This window comes from Myxine glutinosa, chromosome 7 (genome assembly GCF_964187855.1).
Source record: "Myxine glutinosa chromosome 7, kmMyxGlut1.1, whole genome shotgun sequence".
Lineage (NCBI taxonomy): Eukaryota > Metazoa > Chordata > Myxini > Myxiniformes > Myxinidae > Myxine > Myxine glutinosa.
The window spans coordinates 4356817-4372469 of NC_136267.1; the positions used below are offsets into that span (position 1 = coordinate 4356817).

Genomic DNA, 15653 nt, shown 5'->3' on the forward strand with positions numbered 1-15653 from the left:
GGGGGGAAATAGAATAGTAGCTGGAGGGGGAAATAGAATAGTAGCTGGAGGAGGGAAATAGAATAGTAGCTGGAGGGGGGAAATAGAATAGTAGCTGGAGGGGGAAATAGAATAGTAGCTGGAGGAGGGAAATAGAATAGTAGCTGGAGGGGGAAATAGAATAGTAGCTGGAGGGGGAAATAGAATAGTAGCTGGAGGGGGGAAATAGAATAGTAGCTGGAGGGGGGAAATAGAATAGTAGCTGGAGGAGGGAAATAGAATAGTAGCTGGAGGGGGGAAATAGAATAGTAGCTGGAGGGGGAAATAGAATAGTAGCTGGAGGAGGGAAATAGAATAGTAGCTGGAGGGGGGAAATAGAATAGTAGCTGGAGGGGGGAAATAGAATAGTAGCTGGAGGGGGAAATAGAATAGTAGCTGGAGGGGGGAAATAGAATAGTAGCTGGAGGGGGGAAATAGAATAGTAGCTGGAGGGGGGAAATAGAATAGTAGCTGGAGGAGGGAAATAGAATAGTAGCTGGAGGGGGGAAATAGAATAGTAGCTGGAGGGGGAAATAGAATAGTAGCTGGAGGAGGGAAATAGAATAGTAGCTGGAGGGGGGAAATAGAATAGTAGCTGGAGGGGGGAAATAGAATAGTAGCTGGAGGGGGGAAATAGAATAGTAGCTGGAGGGGGGAAATAGAATAGTAGCTGGAGGAGGGAAATAGAATAGTAGCTGGAGGAGGGAAATAGAATAGTAGCTGGAGGAGGGAAATAGAATAGTAGCTGGAGGGGGGAAATAGAATAGTAGCTGGAGGGGGGAAATAGAATAGTAGCTGGAGGGGGGAAATAGAATAGTAGCTGGAGGAGGGAAATAGAATAGTAGCTGGAGGAGGGAAATAGAATAGTAGCTGGAGGGGGGAAATAGAATAGTAGCTGGAGGGGGGAAATAGAATAGTAGCTGGAGGGGGGAAATAGAATAGTAGCTGGAGGGGGGAAATAGAATAGTAGCTGGAGGGGGGAAATAGAATAGTAGCTGGAGGAGGGAAATAGAATAGTAGCTGGAGGAGGGAAATAGAATAGTAGCTGGAGGGGGAAATAGAATAGTAGCTGGAGGAGGGAAATAGAATATTAGCTGGAGGGGGGAAATAGAATAGTAGCTGGAGGGGGAAAATAGAATAGTAGCTGGAGGGGGAAATAGAATATTAGCTGGAGGGGGAAATAGAATATTAGCTGGAGGGGGGAAATAGAATAGTAGCTGGAGGGGGAAATAGAATATTAGCTGGAGGAGGGAAATAGAATAGTAGCTGGAGGAGGGAAATAGAATAGTAGCTGGAGGGGGGAAATAGAATAGTAGCTGGAGGAGGGAAATAGAATATTAGCTGGAGGGGGGAAATAGAATAGTAGCTGGAGGGGGGAAATAGAATAGTAGCTGGAGGAGGGAAATAGAATAGTAGCTGGAGGGGGAAATAGAATAGTAGCTGGAGGGGGGAAATAGAATAGTAGCTGGAGGAGGGAAATAGAATAGTAGCTGGAGGGGGGAAATAGAATAGTAGCTGGAGGGGGGAAATAGAATAGTAGCTGGAGGAGGGAAATAGAATAGTAGCTGGAGGGGGGAAATAGAATAGTAGCTGGAGGGGGGAAATAGAATAGTAGCTGGAGGGGGGAAATAGAATAGTAGCTGGAGGGGGGAAATAGAATAGTAGCTGGAGGGGGGAAATAGAATAGTAGCTGGAGGGGGAAATAGAATAGTAGCTGGAGGGGGGAAATAGAATAGTAGCTGGAGGGGGGGAAATAGAATAGTAGCTGGAGGAGGGAAATAGAATAGTAGCTGGAGGAGGGAAATAGAATAGTAGCTGGAGGAGGGAAATAGAATAGTAGCTGGAGGGGGAAATAGAATAGTAGCTGGAGGAGGGAAATAGAATAGTAGCTGGAGGGGGAAATAGAATAGTAGCTGGAGGAGGGAAATAGAATAGTAGCTGGAGGAGGGAAATAGAATAGTAGCTGGAGGGGGAAATAGAATAGTAGCTGGAGGAGGGAAATAGAATAGTAGCTGGAGGGGGAAATAGAATAGTAGCTGGAGGAGGGAAATAGAATAGTAGCTGGAGGAGGGAAATAGAATAGTAGCTGGAGGGGGAAATAGAATAGTAGCTGGAGGGGGGAAATAGAATAGTAGCTGGAGGGGGGAAATAGAATAGTAGCTGGAGGGGGGAAATAGAATAGTAGCTGGAGGAGGAAATAGAATAGTAGCTGTAGGGGGGAAATAGAATAGTAGCTGGAGGAGGGAAATAGAATAGTAGCTGGAGGGGGGAAATAGAATAGTAGCTGGAGGGGGAAATAGAATAGTAGCTGGAGGAGGGAAATAGAATAGTAGCTGGAGGGGGGAAATAGAATAGTAGCTGGAGGGGGGAAATAGAATAGTAGCTGGAGGAGGGAAATAGAATAGTAGCTGGAGGGGGAAATAGAATAGTAGCTGGAGGAGGGAAATAGAATAGTAGCTGGAGGGGGGAAATAGAATAGTAGCTGGAGGGGGAAATAGAATAGTAGCTGGAGGAGGGAAATAGAATAGTAGCTGGAGGGGGAAATAGAATAGTAGCTGGAGGAGGGAAATAGAATAGTAGCTGGAGGGGGAAATAGAATAGTAGCTGGAGGAGGGAAATAGAATAGTAGCTGGAGGGGGAAATAGAATAGTAGCTGGAGGAGGGAAATAGAATAGTAGCTGGAGGAGGGAAATAGAATAGTAGCTGGAGGGGGAAATAGAATAGTAGCTGGAGGAGGGAAATAGAATAGTAGCTGGAGGAGGGAAATAGAATAGTAGCTGGAGGGGGAAATAGAATAGTAGCTGGAGGGGGGAAATAGAATATTAGCTGGAGGGGGAAATAGAATAGTAGCTGGAGGGGGGAAATAGAATAGTAGCTGGAGGGGGGAAATAGCATAGTAGCTGGAGGAGGGAAATAGAATAGTAGCTGGAGGAGGGAAATAGAATAGTAGCTGGAGGGGGAAATAGAATAGTAGCTGGAGGAGGGAAATAGAATAGTAGCTGGAGGGGGAAATAGAATAGTAGCTGGAGGGGGGAAATAGAATAGTAGCTGGAGGAGGGAAATAGAATAGTAGCTGGAGGAGGGAAATAGAATAGTAGCTGGAGGGGGAAATAGAATAGTAGCTGGAGGAGGGAAATAGAATAGTAGCTGGAGGAGGGAAATAGAATAGTAGCTGGAGGGGGGAAATAGAATAGTAGCTGGAGGGGAAAATAGAATAGTAGCTGGAGGGGGGAAATAGAATAGTAGCTGGAGGGGGGAAATAGAATAGTAGCTGGAGGGGGGAAATAGAATAGTAGCTGGAGGGGGGAAATAGAATAGTAGCTGGAGGAGGGAAATAGAATAGTAGCTGGAGGGGGAAATAGAATAGTAGCTGGAGGAGGGAAATAGAATAGTAGCTGGAGGGGGGAAATATAATAGTAGCTGGAGGGGGGAAATAGAATAGTAGCTGGAGGGGGGAAATAGAATAGTAGCTGGAGGGGGAAATAGAATAGTAGCTGGAGGAGGGAAATAGAATAGTAGCTGGAGGGGGGAAATAGAATAGTAGCTGGAGGGGGAAATAGAATAGTAGCTGGAGGAGGGAAATAGAATAGTAGCTGGAGGGGGGAAATAGAATAGTAGCTGGAGGGGGGAAATAGAATAGTAGCTGGAGGGGGGAAATAGAATAGTAGCTGGAGGGGGGAAATATAATAGTAGCTGGAGGGGGGAAATAGAATAGTAGCTGGAGGGGGGAAATAGAATAGTAGCTGTAGGGGGGAAATAGAATAGTAGCTGGAGGGGGGAAATAGAATAGTAGCTGGAGGGGGAAATAGAATATTAGCTGGAGGGGGGAATAGAATAGTAGCTGGAGGGGAAAATGGAATTGTAGCTGGAGTTGGTAAGTGTGTTTCGTGTTTCGAACAGCAGATTTGTAGCTTCGTGGATAAATGTGAAATCGCAGCTCCGACCGATCCCGTACGGCCGGTAACTAGTTGTCCGATCAGGATAAAGATAACATCAGATGAAGCATTCCACAACACGTGACAAGTGGTGCAATCACTTGAACAACAATTTTAATCTGAAATGAAACAATCAACATTCCATCGGAATGAGTCACTAAACCCCGACAGATAAATGAATCCCAAAAAGAGAATTAATGGCTGAAACAGAGGAAGGCAGGTGACCATGACAGGTCACCACCCAAAAGGGATGATTACTCTAATGGCGTCACGGGTTCGAGTTTACCTCACACTGGATTCATATCTGTGATCAAATAAGGGGCACGAGGTGTCGACATAGGTATACGTAGCTTCATTAGATCGACACGAGCACCTGCGAAGCCTACCTTGCAATGGGGAGAGAAAGAGAACAAAGGTGTGGCAGGTAACACAATGAGCAGAGCAAAGTGCAAACTGTAAGCACCCATCACCAGGGAGTGTGTTCGCGCACACACGTGTCTCTCTCTCGTGCACACCTGGAATATGTATACTACCCTACCTCTAAAATAACCAGTGAAGCTAGCATAGCCAAGGTGGGTACAGGTGAAATCATCATGGTACAGGTGAAATCATCATACCAAAGACGAAATGACAAACTCAAATAAATCCAGTTCGTTATGAAAAAAGTGAAGAAAAAAAAAAAACAAACCCAAAATCGTTCAGGCAGCAAAGACTGAGTTTGTCTACAAATTACGTACGAATTTCTGCTTGAAACCCTTCACCTTCTCCATGGATTACTCAGGGATAACATGACCTTGTCAGACAGGTGTGTGTGAACAGCACAAATCAACCGGAAATTTGATCCGTACCAATTACACACAAAATCAAGGCTACACAACACGTAAAAATCCTTTTAAAATACATACAAGCCATTTCAACAAGGTTACCTGTGCACCCAAGCTTCCACTCCTGCCAGAGCCAGGTGAGTCAAACCTGTTTATATATAAAAAAAAAATCCGATTGCGCTACAGGTACTTTGGTGTGCCCACAAATAATCCACCCACCTTACCGAGGCACACGCCTACGGTGAATTATTTATACGGTACACCTGCCGGGTGCCGGCGATGGATGCATTAACAAACAGAACAGGTAAAAAGCAACGCTGAACGAATTACATTCTCATTCTGCTTCGACAAAAAGTAAAGTTTGCACAACAGGTTGTCAGAACCAAGAAGCTACAGGTGGTTACATCAGACATTTTGCGCGCACGATCAGGTGTGGGTAGAGGGCGCAAGGAGGAATAGGAGGAATAGGAAGAAGAGGAAGAGGAGGAAGAGGAAGGAGTTGAGGAGGAAAGGGAAGAGGAAGAGGAAAAGGCAGAGGAGGAAGAAGAGGAAGGGGCAAAAGAAGAGGAAAAGGAAGCGGAAGAAGAGTAAGGGGAAAAGTGATGAGGAAGAAGAAGCAAGAAAAGGGGTAAGGGATAAAACGAAAAGGGAATTTAATGATTTGATGAAGGTTTACCGATTTAAATAAACGTTTAAAATTTTTTAAATTCTTCCACTTCCTCAAAAGAGTTAAATAAATGAATAAATAAATAAATAAATAATTTAAACGAAGAAATTCAAGGTGTGAACACATCGGACATATCGACGCAGTGTTTGCGGGACAGGGCCCCGTTTGTCGGACAAGACCTCGTACCTGGGGTACAGGTGACCCGTTTATCGGACACACAGGACATGTCCAAGAAAGATCCGCGGGTTTAATCAGCAGCGATTTATAAATAATAAATGATTCCAGACTCGTGTCGATGTCACCTGGATGTCGATCCAACTCACCTTTTGTATTGAAGGATATTATTCTTAAATAAAACCTAAAACTCTAATTTACATCACGTGGGGGGTTTCATGATCCAGTGATCGTGAACCAGGTAGAGAGACAGGAGATCGTTAACCAGGTGTAGAGACAGGAGATTGGGAACCAGGAGTGGAGACAGGAGATCGGGAAGCAGGTGTAGAGAGACAGGAGATCGTTAACCAGGTGTAGAGACGTGAGATTGTTAACCAGGAGTGGAGACAGGAGATCGGGAAGCAGGTGTAGAGCGACAGGAGATTGGGAACCAGGAGTGGAGACAGGAGATCGGGAAGCAGGTGTAGAGAGACAGGAGATCGGGAAGCAGGTGTAGAGAGACAGATTGGGAACCAGGAGTGGAGACAGGAGATCATGAGGCATGAGGCACATGAATGAAAATACAGACGTATTGATGCGGAATCGTGGACAAGACAAGGAAACCGCACGTACACACGCACGTATACACCGACACGCACGTCGTCTGCATACGCGGCATGAGTCCAGATGTTCCCAGGCAAACTTTAATTTCCGATATAAATTCACAGAACAAACTACTGCATAATTAAGGAAAGGTAATCAATGTCCTCTTACTTTGACTTCTATTGCTGTGTAAAGGTGTAAAAAAGGAAAACCTCTTTTCGGCTCACTCTGCTCCCAGCACGGTCCGCCGTGACGGAACGACTGCCACGTTTTAATTACGTAATGACGTAACGCGCCTGTGAGAGGGCACGCAAGCGGCAGATTTTGTAAACGTACGTCTACGTACCGTACGTACGAAACAAGCATGTACGTGCGTTTTAACATTCAACAGGGATGTTTTTCCTGTCGGCGGTAGAATAAATGTCGATTCATGAAATATATTTTGCTGTTGAAAGTATTTTTCAATCTGCCGTCCCTTGCGTACAGTTTAATAGAGCCGTGAAGGTGAAGGCGGTGTATGGTACAATCTGCCTTATTTCAGTTCAGTTTATTTTTTCCACATTTAACTCTTAATTTCATCAAACAAACACAAGAAACACATTAAACAAGACCACAATGGAGGAACCCGAAAAAAAAATCAGGGCCTGTACCTTGTAGTATTTCAGGTCCCCATTGTAATGGTATTACATAAGTTGTGTGGAACCGGAAGTGCTTGACCACAGTGAACGCATCGATATAATATATACACAAAAAAAAAAAAGAAAAAAAAAGTGATCTGGGCTTATGGCTACATTTCTTTTTTTTAGCAATTTTTACAAAATGATTAAAAATGAAATACAGAAATATCTAATTCACATATAAAGCATTAAACCCTGAGCCCATACTTCATACAATCGCCTTTGGCAGTGATTACAGCTTGAGTCTTCTTAGGTACATCTGTATCAACTTTGCACATCTGAATTTGGGGTTTCTCCCATTCTTTCTTCCAGATTTGCTCAAGCTCTGTCAAGTTGGATGGGGAGCGTCGGTGAACAGCAATCTTCAAGTCTTTCCACAGATTCTCAATGGGATTCAGGGAAGAGCTTTGGCGAGACCACTGAAGGATCTTCATGTTCTTGTTCTGAAGCCATTCCAGTGTTGCTTTGGATGTATGCTTGGGGTTATTCTCCTACTGGAACATAAATCTTTGCCGCAGTCTAAGGTGTTTTGCACTCTGAAGCAGGTTCTCCTCAAGTATTTGCCTGTATTTGGCTCCATTCATTGTTCCCTCTGTCCTTGCAAGTCTCCCAGTCCCTGTCACTGAAAAGCATCCCCATAGCATGATGCTGCCAATACCATGCTTCATGGTAGGGATGGTGTTTGATGGGTGATGATCTTTGCTCGGTTTCTGCCAGACATAGCGCTTTGCATTCAGGCCAAAGAGTTAAACTTTCGTCTCTTCAGACCTCAGAATATTTTGCTTCATCCTCTCAGTCTTTCAGCTGCCTTTTTGCCAACTCCAGGTTTGCTGTCATGTGCCTTTTTCTCAGGAGTGGCTTCCGTCTGGCCACTCTCCCATAAACCCTTGATTTGTGAAGTGCTGCAGAGACTGTTGTCCTTCCCGCAGTTTCTCCCATCTCAGCCAAGGAATTCTGTAGTTCTGTCAGAGTGGTCATTGGGTTGTTGGTCACCTCCCTGACCAAGGTCCTTCTTGCCCGGTTGCTTAGTTTGGTCGGACGGCCAGCTCTAGGTAGAGCCTGGGTAGTGCCATATTCTGTCCATTTCCTAATGATGGAGCTCTCTGTGCTCTTGGGAACTTTCAACACACCAGAAATCATTTCATACCCTTCCCCAGATCTCGACCTCTTCGCAATTCTATCTCGAAGTTCTACGAGCAGTTCCTTGGATTTCATGGTAGATTTTCTGCTCCGACATGCACTATTGACTGTGGGGACCTTATATAGAAAGGTGTGTTTCTTTCTAAATAATGTCCAACCAATTGAATTGGCCACAGGTGGGACTCCAATAAAGTTAGAGACATCTCAAGGATGATCAAAGGAAATTGGATTCACATGAGCTCTATTTGAGTGTCATACCAAAGGGGTTGAATAATTATTGACTCGAGATATTTCAGCTTTTCATTTTTAATTATTTTGTAAAAAAAATTAAAAATATATAAAGTTCCACTTTGACATTAAGGGGTATTATTTGTAGATCAGTGACAAAACAAATCTAAATTTAATCCATTTTAATTCAGGCTGTAACATCACAAAATGTTTTGGGAAAAAAATAATATATATATATATATATTGTTACGGAACCCAACGTCGGCCTCTTTCCCCCTTATCGAGGGGGGATTAATCCCCTCGTCTATGACTGACCGACGTGGTCCTGGGGGTATGACGTCACACCCGATCAGCGCTGGGTAGGGTATTTGGCCCACCCGTCCTATGATCTAAATACCAGCGCCTCTCGGTACGCAAGGAAATACTCCCGCTCACGGGCGCAGCGTAATGGATTGGTTGCGCCGAGCGAAGCGAACTGCGGCGTGAGCCGTTTATCGAAGGGGCTAAACTCGATTCATATGCGTTGGCCGAATCGCGCCACGTACACTCAATTTGGAAATCGCTAAAGCGGCCGAATGAGAAAGAAGGAAGGCAAAGGTACAGAAGAACAGATATTTATTAATTATTTACACAACCCAAAGAAAAGAGAGCAATCAAAGTAATGTACAGGGAAATGGAAGGAGCAGAAGGACACAGAGCAATTCTAGCTTATACTATACAGGCTTAACTTAAGACCCCAAGACAACACAGAGGACGGACAACGAGCAGACTCACACGACTGGGGGGGATGAAACGGATGGCAGATTCGAATCCTGGCAGGGTGGGCACGGCCCAAAGAGATCGCGGCAGGAAGGTCCGGGGCCAATGGCTCGATGTGGTTTCCCCGCTCGAGCGTCCACGCGTCGATTCCACAGAGAAGGCTCAAGAGTGAGTCCAAGAGCAAGGCAGCACACCGAGGCAGTGAGCGGGCTCAAGCGCAGACGAGGTACTGCAACGAGCAGGGCGCACGAACCATCTCCATCATCTGTCTGTCAAAGGCTTCCGCCCGCGCTTTTATATCGCGCTTTGAGATCAACCCGCGCCACGCCCGTGATGGTATCTCACCAGCCCTGATTGGCTGGTGGGGGCTCGCTGGCTCCACCTTGCGATGATGAGGGGCGGGCAACGCCCTTCTTCCCCGGGTCGACCGCATGGAACAATGGCGTCTTGTGAAGGGATAATGCCAACAACCACCCGCACCCTTTCGAAGGGAGGATGGGCCTACATTTCTTTAATTGATGCAATGCAATGAACTAGTGGAAACGAAGCCTTATGCTGACATTTACTAAGGACATAACTACTGAGGGAAACTTATGATTCGCTACGTGTGTGCGATGGCCTAACTAAGGACGACCTTTGACCTTTACACTTGGAGGTATTTACAAGGAATATTTACAGCACACAAAAGGGTATATTTTACAACAAATTACACAGGATTCTCAAATCCTCAACAATATATATATGTATGTATATTGAAGGAGCCTTGTCCATGGCATGTGTAATGCTTTCTCGCATCCAAGAAGTTAGAAATTTCTAACTTCACTTTGTCTAACTTCAAACCACATCCACCAAGCCTGAATCAGTGACTTCAACCACTCGGCCACTATAAAAATCGGAGTTTCTTATGCTTGACCTTAGAGGTGAGTACGCATACCTCTCGAGTCTAGACTATCCTGCTAGCCCTGTTCGTAGTCTGAATGTGTCGATTCACATCAAAGACCCTTTCACCCACCATGCGTTGCGTCCACGCTCATGAAGCGTAATTACAAAGCTCTGTCAGGAGGAAGAGGAAGCATGACTTGGAAAGCTGCTATGTAAAACACAAGCAGACAATTAATTTAATATGGAATGATAAACAATTAAATATTGTTACGTTTGTAGGGGGTAGGCAATGATTACCTTTGTCCAGGCAGAATTGCATAGGTAGTGTGCTCCGACTGTCACGAAGAAGAAGTAAACCCATGTATCATAATTAGGGATCCGGTAGACCGTATGTCATGTAAGCGCGTATATTCATTCCCATCATAAGGGGTGGGGTATGTTAATTAGTTAGGGATTATGGGTAATTAATCCCCTGTATGTAATGGCCTCTTATTTTTCCTCTGTTCCTTATGACACCAGCAGCACACACACCAAGCCAGAAATCACGCATTTACGACACTAAATAAAGGTCACCGGAACCGGGACATTCAACTACCGCTGGTGCCGCAGCCATCACATTGCAACACAAGAGGGCAGGCCCGGGAGGCCACGCCCCGAAGAGCAGTGATTGGTCAGGACACGAAGAGCAATGAGATGGCACTAGCAGATAGGAGCGGACACACATATGCCTTAGGATGATGTCAGAGCCTTGAATACAAAGGAATTGGAGGGCGGACATTTTGTCTCTCTCTCGGGTCCTGGAGTTGTTGGTGGAAGGCAGATGCATTTGCGTGCTCTCACTTTCTGGGTTTGGTGGCGAGCGGTCGTCTCCCCGACATTTTCTCCTCTTCGCTCGCTCATCTTCTGGCTTTGGTGGTGAACGGTCACGATTTCATATCTCGCTCTGCTTCGGGATTTCACAGCAAGCGGTGGGAGTTCATAGCGCTCCTGCATGAGGGGAATTCATTGATGAGTGGGGGCGAGTGGAACAGGCGTGGCCTGCTGACTTCGCGCTCAGCGGCGAAAGACACGGACTGCACAGGAGGCCTAGTTCCAGCTCGCGGCAGCGCAGCCTGTGGTTCCCGCGCAAGGATGTAGAGGCCTGTGACGATCCGGGACAATTCCTGACGAGGTTCAAGAGCCGCTCAGAGCCAAGTGCCCACAAACTAACGCATTTATTTTCACAGTTATTTTTCCCTTTGTCTGTATTCGAGTCTGTGTAGGGACGTCCCATTTCAGATCTTATTTTGCTGTGTCTTATTCTGTTACCAGCGTTTCTTTAATAAAACCAGTATTTTTGTACATTTTATTTCCGTGTCGGTTCGAGTTAATTGTTGCAGGTTCGAAGAGTGCCGGTGGATCCGTGAAGGTAAGCGCTCGCGGCTCTTCCCCCATTCCTCCCCCCGCCGCGCGTATGACAAAGGTCCGCCGTTGGATTGAACGCCTTGGAGCTAAAGCTCGTTTGGTCATCTGTGTCGCCCTGTGGTGTTCACTACAGGGTAGACACACGACAATATAAACAAACAACAGTGATGATGACGTGTTATGAAAGATCGTTTGTATTCCGGCTCGTTCACTTCATTGTGCATCGCCATTGAGACTCGTGTTTAATTTGTAGTGGATATTTCCCAGTCTGAATTGCACATAATTGAAATGTACAAAATGTGTTACTAAAAATGGCCGTTCCTGTTTCTTTTTCTGATCCTTAAACCCTGTCTTACCTTGTTTTTTACCTACCCCTTTTAACCCGTAACCAATTTCCCCACACTATCCCTGAGATGGAAGACGTTGTTTGTTTGTGTGTTTTACAACCTGCAGGTAATTCCTCAGCATTCCCTTCCCAACATACTTTGCCCACAAAAGAATACCAAACGAATCACGTGTATGAACAAAGTCAAAAAGGTGACATACAGGACAGTATGCCAATGGGGACCGTTTCGATAAAGTACAAAATCAACACCACGATTAAGGCAGCGGTTGTGCAGGTATCCCAAAGTATACATAAAGTAAAGCACAAAACACTTCAGTAATGTCAAGTGCTTTTATTAACGAAAATTAATATCACATCAAAATATTCTGGTAGTTACCAAGCCCTATAAACCAATAAGTTAACCAGGCCAAACGAAAAGAACCACCAAAAGGCAGGCAATAATACTAGGGGTAGTGCTGCATACTCGCATTTAATACCGGGCATATTAAACGTACACTCGAGTTTGCAAATCGAATACTTGTTGCGATGTAATCGAGGATTACGGTTAGCAATTCAAAACAGCATTCGTTGTATTCTTGAGACTTAGGATCCAATGTGATGAGCTCATTTCCGGTGAAGATTCAACCCAGGAAGTAGCGGTAAAGTGTTGAGGAAGGGGTTAATGATGAAACCTTCGATTCAAAGCAACCATCGGATGGATCGAGGAATCGTGGCCGTTGGCACAAGGAGCATGTCGGAAAGCACCTGCAACTCAGGAATTATATTTACCTGTACTCACAGGTTGATGAGTCAGCAAATTTGGGGATTAAACAGTTATCAACATCAGCACCCACATGCTCCTGAGTACGTTTAGTTCGATTGACTTTTTTTCTTTTCTTTTTTTTTACAATATATACGAGTAATGTTTAAATGAAAACATGAAATTAACGTCATTCTCAGAGCAAACCATTCAAAATGGATTCAAAATGATCGGCCTGATAGCGAGCAGTTTACAGAAGGAAAGTAGAAAGAAATGTTTATACACAAAACTAAAAATGGAGATTAACAAAGGGTTTTGAGCAACTAAAATGAAAACAGAGTACATGGTGAGGATGCTGTAGTGTAGAAAAGTTAACAAAACAAAACCCACGGAAGGCACGACCGACTCAGGACATTCCCGCCCAAAGACGAAAGCTTATGGGGTCCACTGGGTGGCCTCAATAGGGGACAACGGCTGATAGATCACAGGTAACGACCTCGGGATCCCATATTAATACGCATTTTATGATCAACTAGAGTGGCACACGTTCGGCCTTTATAGGTCTCGCCAAAGACCTTTCTTTAGTCTTCGAAGAAACACTTTTGAAATGGCTTTGAATTTTGCATCGCTCCGCAAACCGGATTAAAGAAGAAAAAAAATCTCTGTCCACATCTCATGGTCAACACTGTGGCTCACTAATCACCATGGTGACCAGAGTATAATACTGATCGAATTCCTTGAGAAATATTAAACAAAATACTGCAATTTAGACAAAAGCCTATGATTAATTCCAGGAGCACGTGGTGTCGTCACATGTAAAGGTACCGGTCAGGTGGCCGGTCATAGCTGGACCCGGGTCGGTTCATCGGGCAATGCACAGGAAACCGTCAAATGGAAGACACGGTCTTCTTGGATTACAGGAGGTAATTCTGTATGACTGTGGGTCTGACCCTTTTACACTTAAAATAAAGATAAAGACCCAAATCAAAACCGGGACTTTGTGTCCTGCAGACAAGGCCTGCAACCCGATAGTGTGGAGACAAACCTAAACAAATTCCGCAAGGCATCCCTCATACGATCATATTTTGTCTTCTTCGATCCCACAGATGTCATATTACAAACGACGACTTGTGTCGAAACTCCCCCTGAAAAAGAAACGTCACACGATCACTCACAAAGCTCAACAAATCAAACAGCACACGCAATGACGTCACGTCCCCTCAGCACTGGGGAGATATAAACATTCATTGGCTAAAGAATCAAATTCAAATCAAATCCATGACCCTGGGATACCGGATGACCCTGGGATACCGGATGACCCTGGGATACCGGATGACCCTGGAATACCGGATCACCCTGGAATACCGGATGACCCTGGAATACCGGATGACCCTGGAATACCGGATCACCCTGGAATACCGGATGACCCTGGAATACCGGATGACCCTGGAATACCGGATGACCCTGGAATACCGGATGACCCTGGGATACCGGAGATGGCTGCTACACATGAATAAGTACCACACCACTACCATTAGCACTACCTCGTGTAGTAACGTTCACGCGATAGTTTCATAGAACTTCAGAGATTCATTTCTGGCTGTTGTGAAATTGACGAGGCGACCCGCTATTTCCGAATGGATCCCAAAATGCCAGGTGTGACCAGGTGGAAGATGGAAAATGGCGAGGGTCCGAGAGAAGGCCACAGAGCCACATTTGATTTTCAGAACACCGAGGCGACTTACCTCATCTGGGCTCTCCTTGGGTTTCGAGTAGATCTCGCTTTGCTGCGATCGCTCCGAGAAGTGGTACCTGGAATTCAAAAACAATCGCACCGTTAAAAACACGAGGTGATTCTATTCCCACCAATTAGACCATCCCTGTGTTTGCTAATCGGTGAAGATGAAGTCTCGGAGACAGAAAGGAAAGTCTGTGTCTACAGAGAAACTCTCAGAGTCTGTGACCTAAGTTCAAAGTTCACTGAAGTTCAAAGTTAACCTAAGTTCAAAGTTAACCTAAGTTCAAAGTTAACCTAAGTTCAAAGTTAACCTAAGTTCAAAGTTCACCTAAGTTGAAAGTTCACCTAAGTTGAAAGTTCACCTAAGTTGAAAGTTCACCTAAGTTGAAAGTTCACCTAAGTTCTCATGAACAGAAAATGCAAGTCTTGTAGACAAATAAACTAAAAATAAATGTTGTTAAACCAGTGAAGGTGATTTCCTGTTTCAAACATTTTGCAGTCACCGTAAGCTTAAAGGAAACGGCAGCCATTCATCCCATCACAAACTCCGGTAATTACACATATTTTTCTTTCCAATTGCACAAACTATGTCGGGTTAAACGCGTAGTTTAGTACCAGACAGGTGTCGCCTAGACAAAGTCAGGCCTTGAAACAAATGGTGAAACAAAGTGATGATGTACCGTCAGCAAACACAACGCATTCGTTAGAAAACTTCATCGGGAGATAAACAAGTTAGAAACACAGAAAACCTGACATGGATCCAGGAAGTAAAAAGTGGGGGGAGGATGGGTTGGCTTCTAAAGATGAGGATGTGTGTTCCAGGACTGTCTTGTTACCTCCGCACAGGTGCATGGAAGTTATGTTTTCATCCCGCTCTTTCTGTCTGTTTGTGAACAAAATATCTCAAAAAGTTGTGGACGGATTCGGACGAATTTTGGCAGAGGTAGCGTATGTGACAAGGACTAAATGATTATATTTTGGTGAAGATCCGGATTCGGATCCGGCTACGAGAAGTTTTTGAAGTGATTCTTCACCATTGGGAGAAAGGGCCAAAAACGATACATCACAGGATATCTCAAAAGGTTGTGGACGGATTCGGACGAAACTTGGTGGACAGGTTGGGTATGTGACAAGGACAAATAGATTCGATTTTGGTGAAGATTTGAATATGGATTCGGATACGATAATTATTGGCGCTGAGGAAGCGCCTCTAGCGAATGACTTCCAGCCAGTGTAACGCGAATTCCTGTCACAGGAATTCTGAGATCATATAAGTGTGACGTGGCAGTTCCTGATTGGTTCGTGTTGGGGAACCCCTTCTCGCTGCCGACGTGACGTAAATTCGCGCACGCGCACTGGTGAAGCGCGAGATTCGGCCCAAGGTTCTTATTATTATTATTATTATTATTTTTGTATACAAGATCGAGGCTCGAACCATGATCGAGGCTCGAAATTCCATGCCCGAACCTCAGCGCAATCCAAGAGGATTCACTTGTTTAATTTTTAAGTGATTCTTCACCATTGAGAGATCGGGCGAAAA

At 44.9% G+C, this 15653-nt stretch overlaps 2 protein-coding genes across 7 annotated transcripts in view; both read right to left on the reverse strand.

The window, feature by feature from the left end:
* LOC137415278 (transmembrane protein 45B) overlaps positions 1 to 6494 on the reverse strand; it is a 67939-nt gene extending 61445 nt beyond the window's left edge. Inside the window, exon 1 of one of the 5 annotated variants that reach the window (XM_078781257.1) lies at positions 6372 to 6494. The gene's annotated coding sequence lies outside the window, so the exon portion shown is untranslated. Of the gene's footprint in view, positions 1 to 4339; positions 4612 to 4879; positions 5008 to 6371 lie in introns of those variants that run through there. The other 4 variants (XM_078781259.1, XM_078781260.1, XM_078781258.1 and 1 more) reach the window with 4 other exon arrangements.
* A 5458-nt stretch (positions 6495 to 11952) lies between these two features.
* Positions 11953 to 15653, reverse strand: part of LOC137430493 (junctional adhesion molecule 3B) — a 35719-nt gene continuing 32018 nt past the window's right edge. For both annotated transcript variants that reach the window (XM_078781255.1, XM_078781256.1), the window contains exons 9-10: positions 14121 to 14187; positions 11953 to 13520 (exon numbers count right to left, since the gene is read on the reverse strand). In XM_078781255.1, coding sequence (XP_078637381.1) covers positions 13485 to 13520; positions 14121 to 14187 — 103 coding nt within the window. In that variant the 3' untranslated portion in view covers positions 11953 to 13484. The remainder of the gene's footprint in view (positions 13521 to 14120; positions 14188 to 15653) is intronic.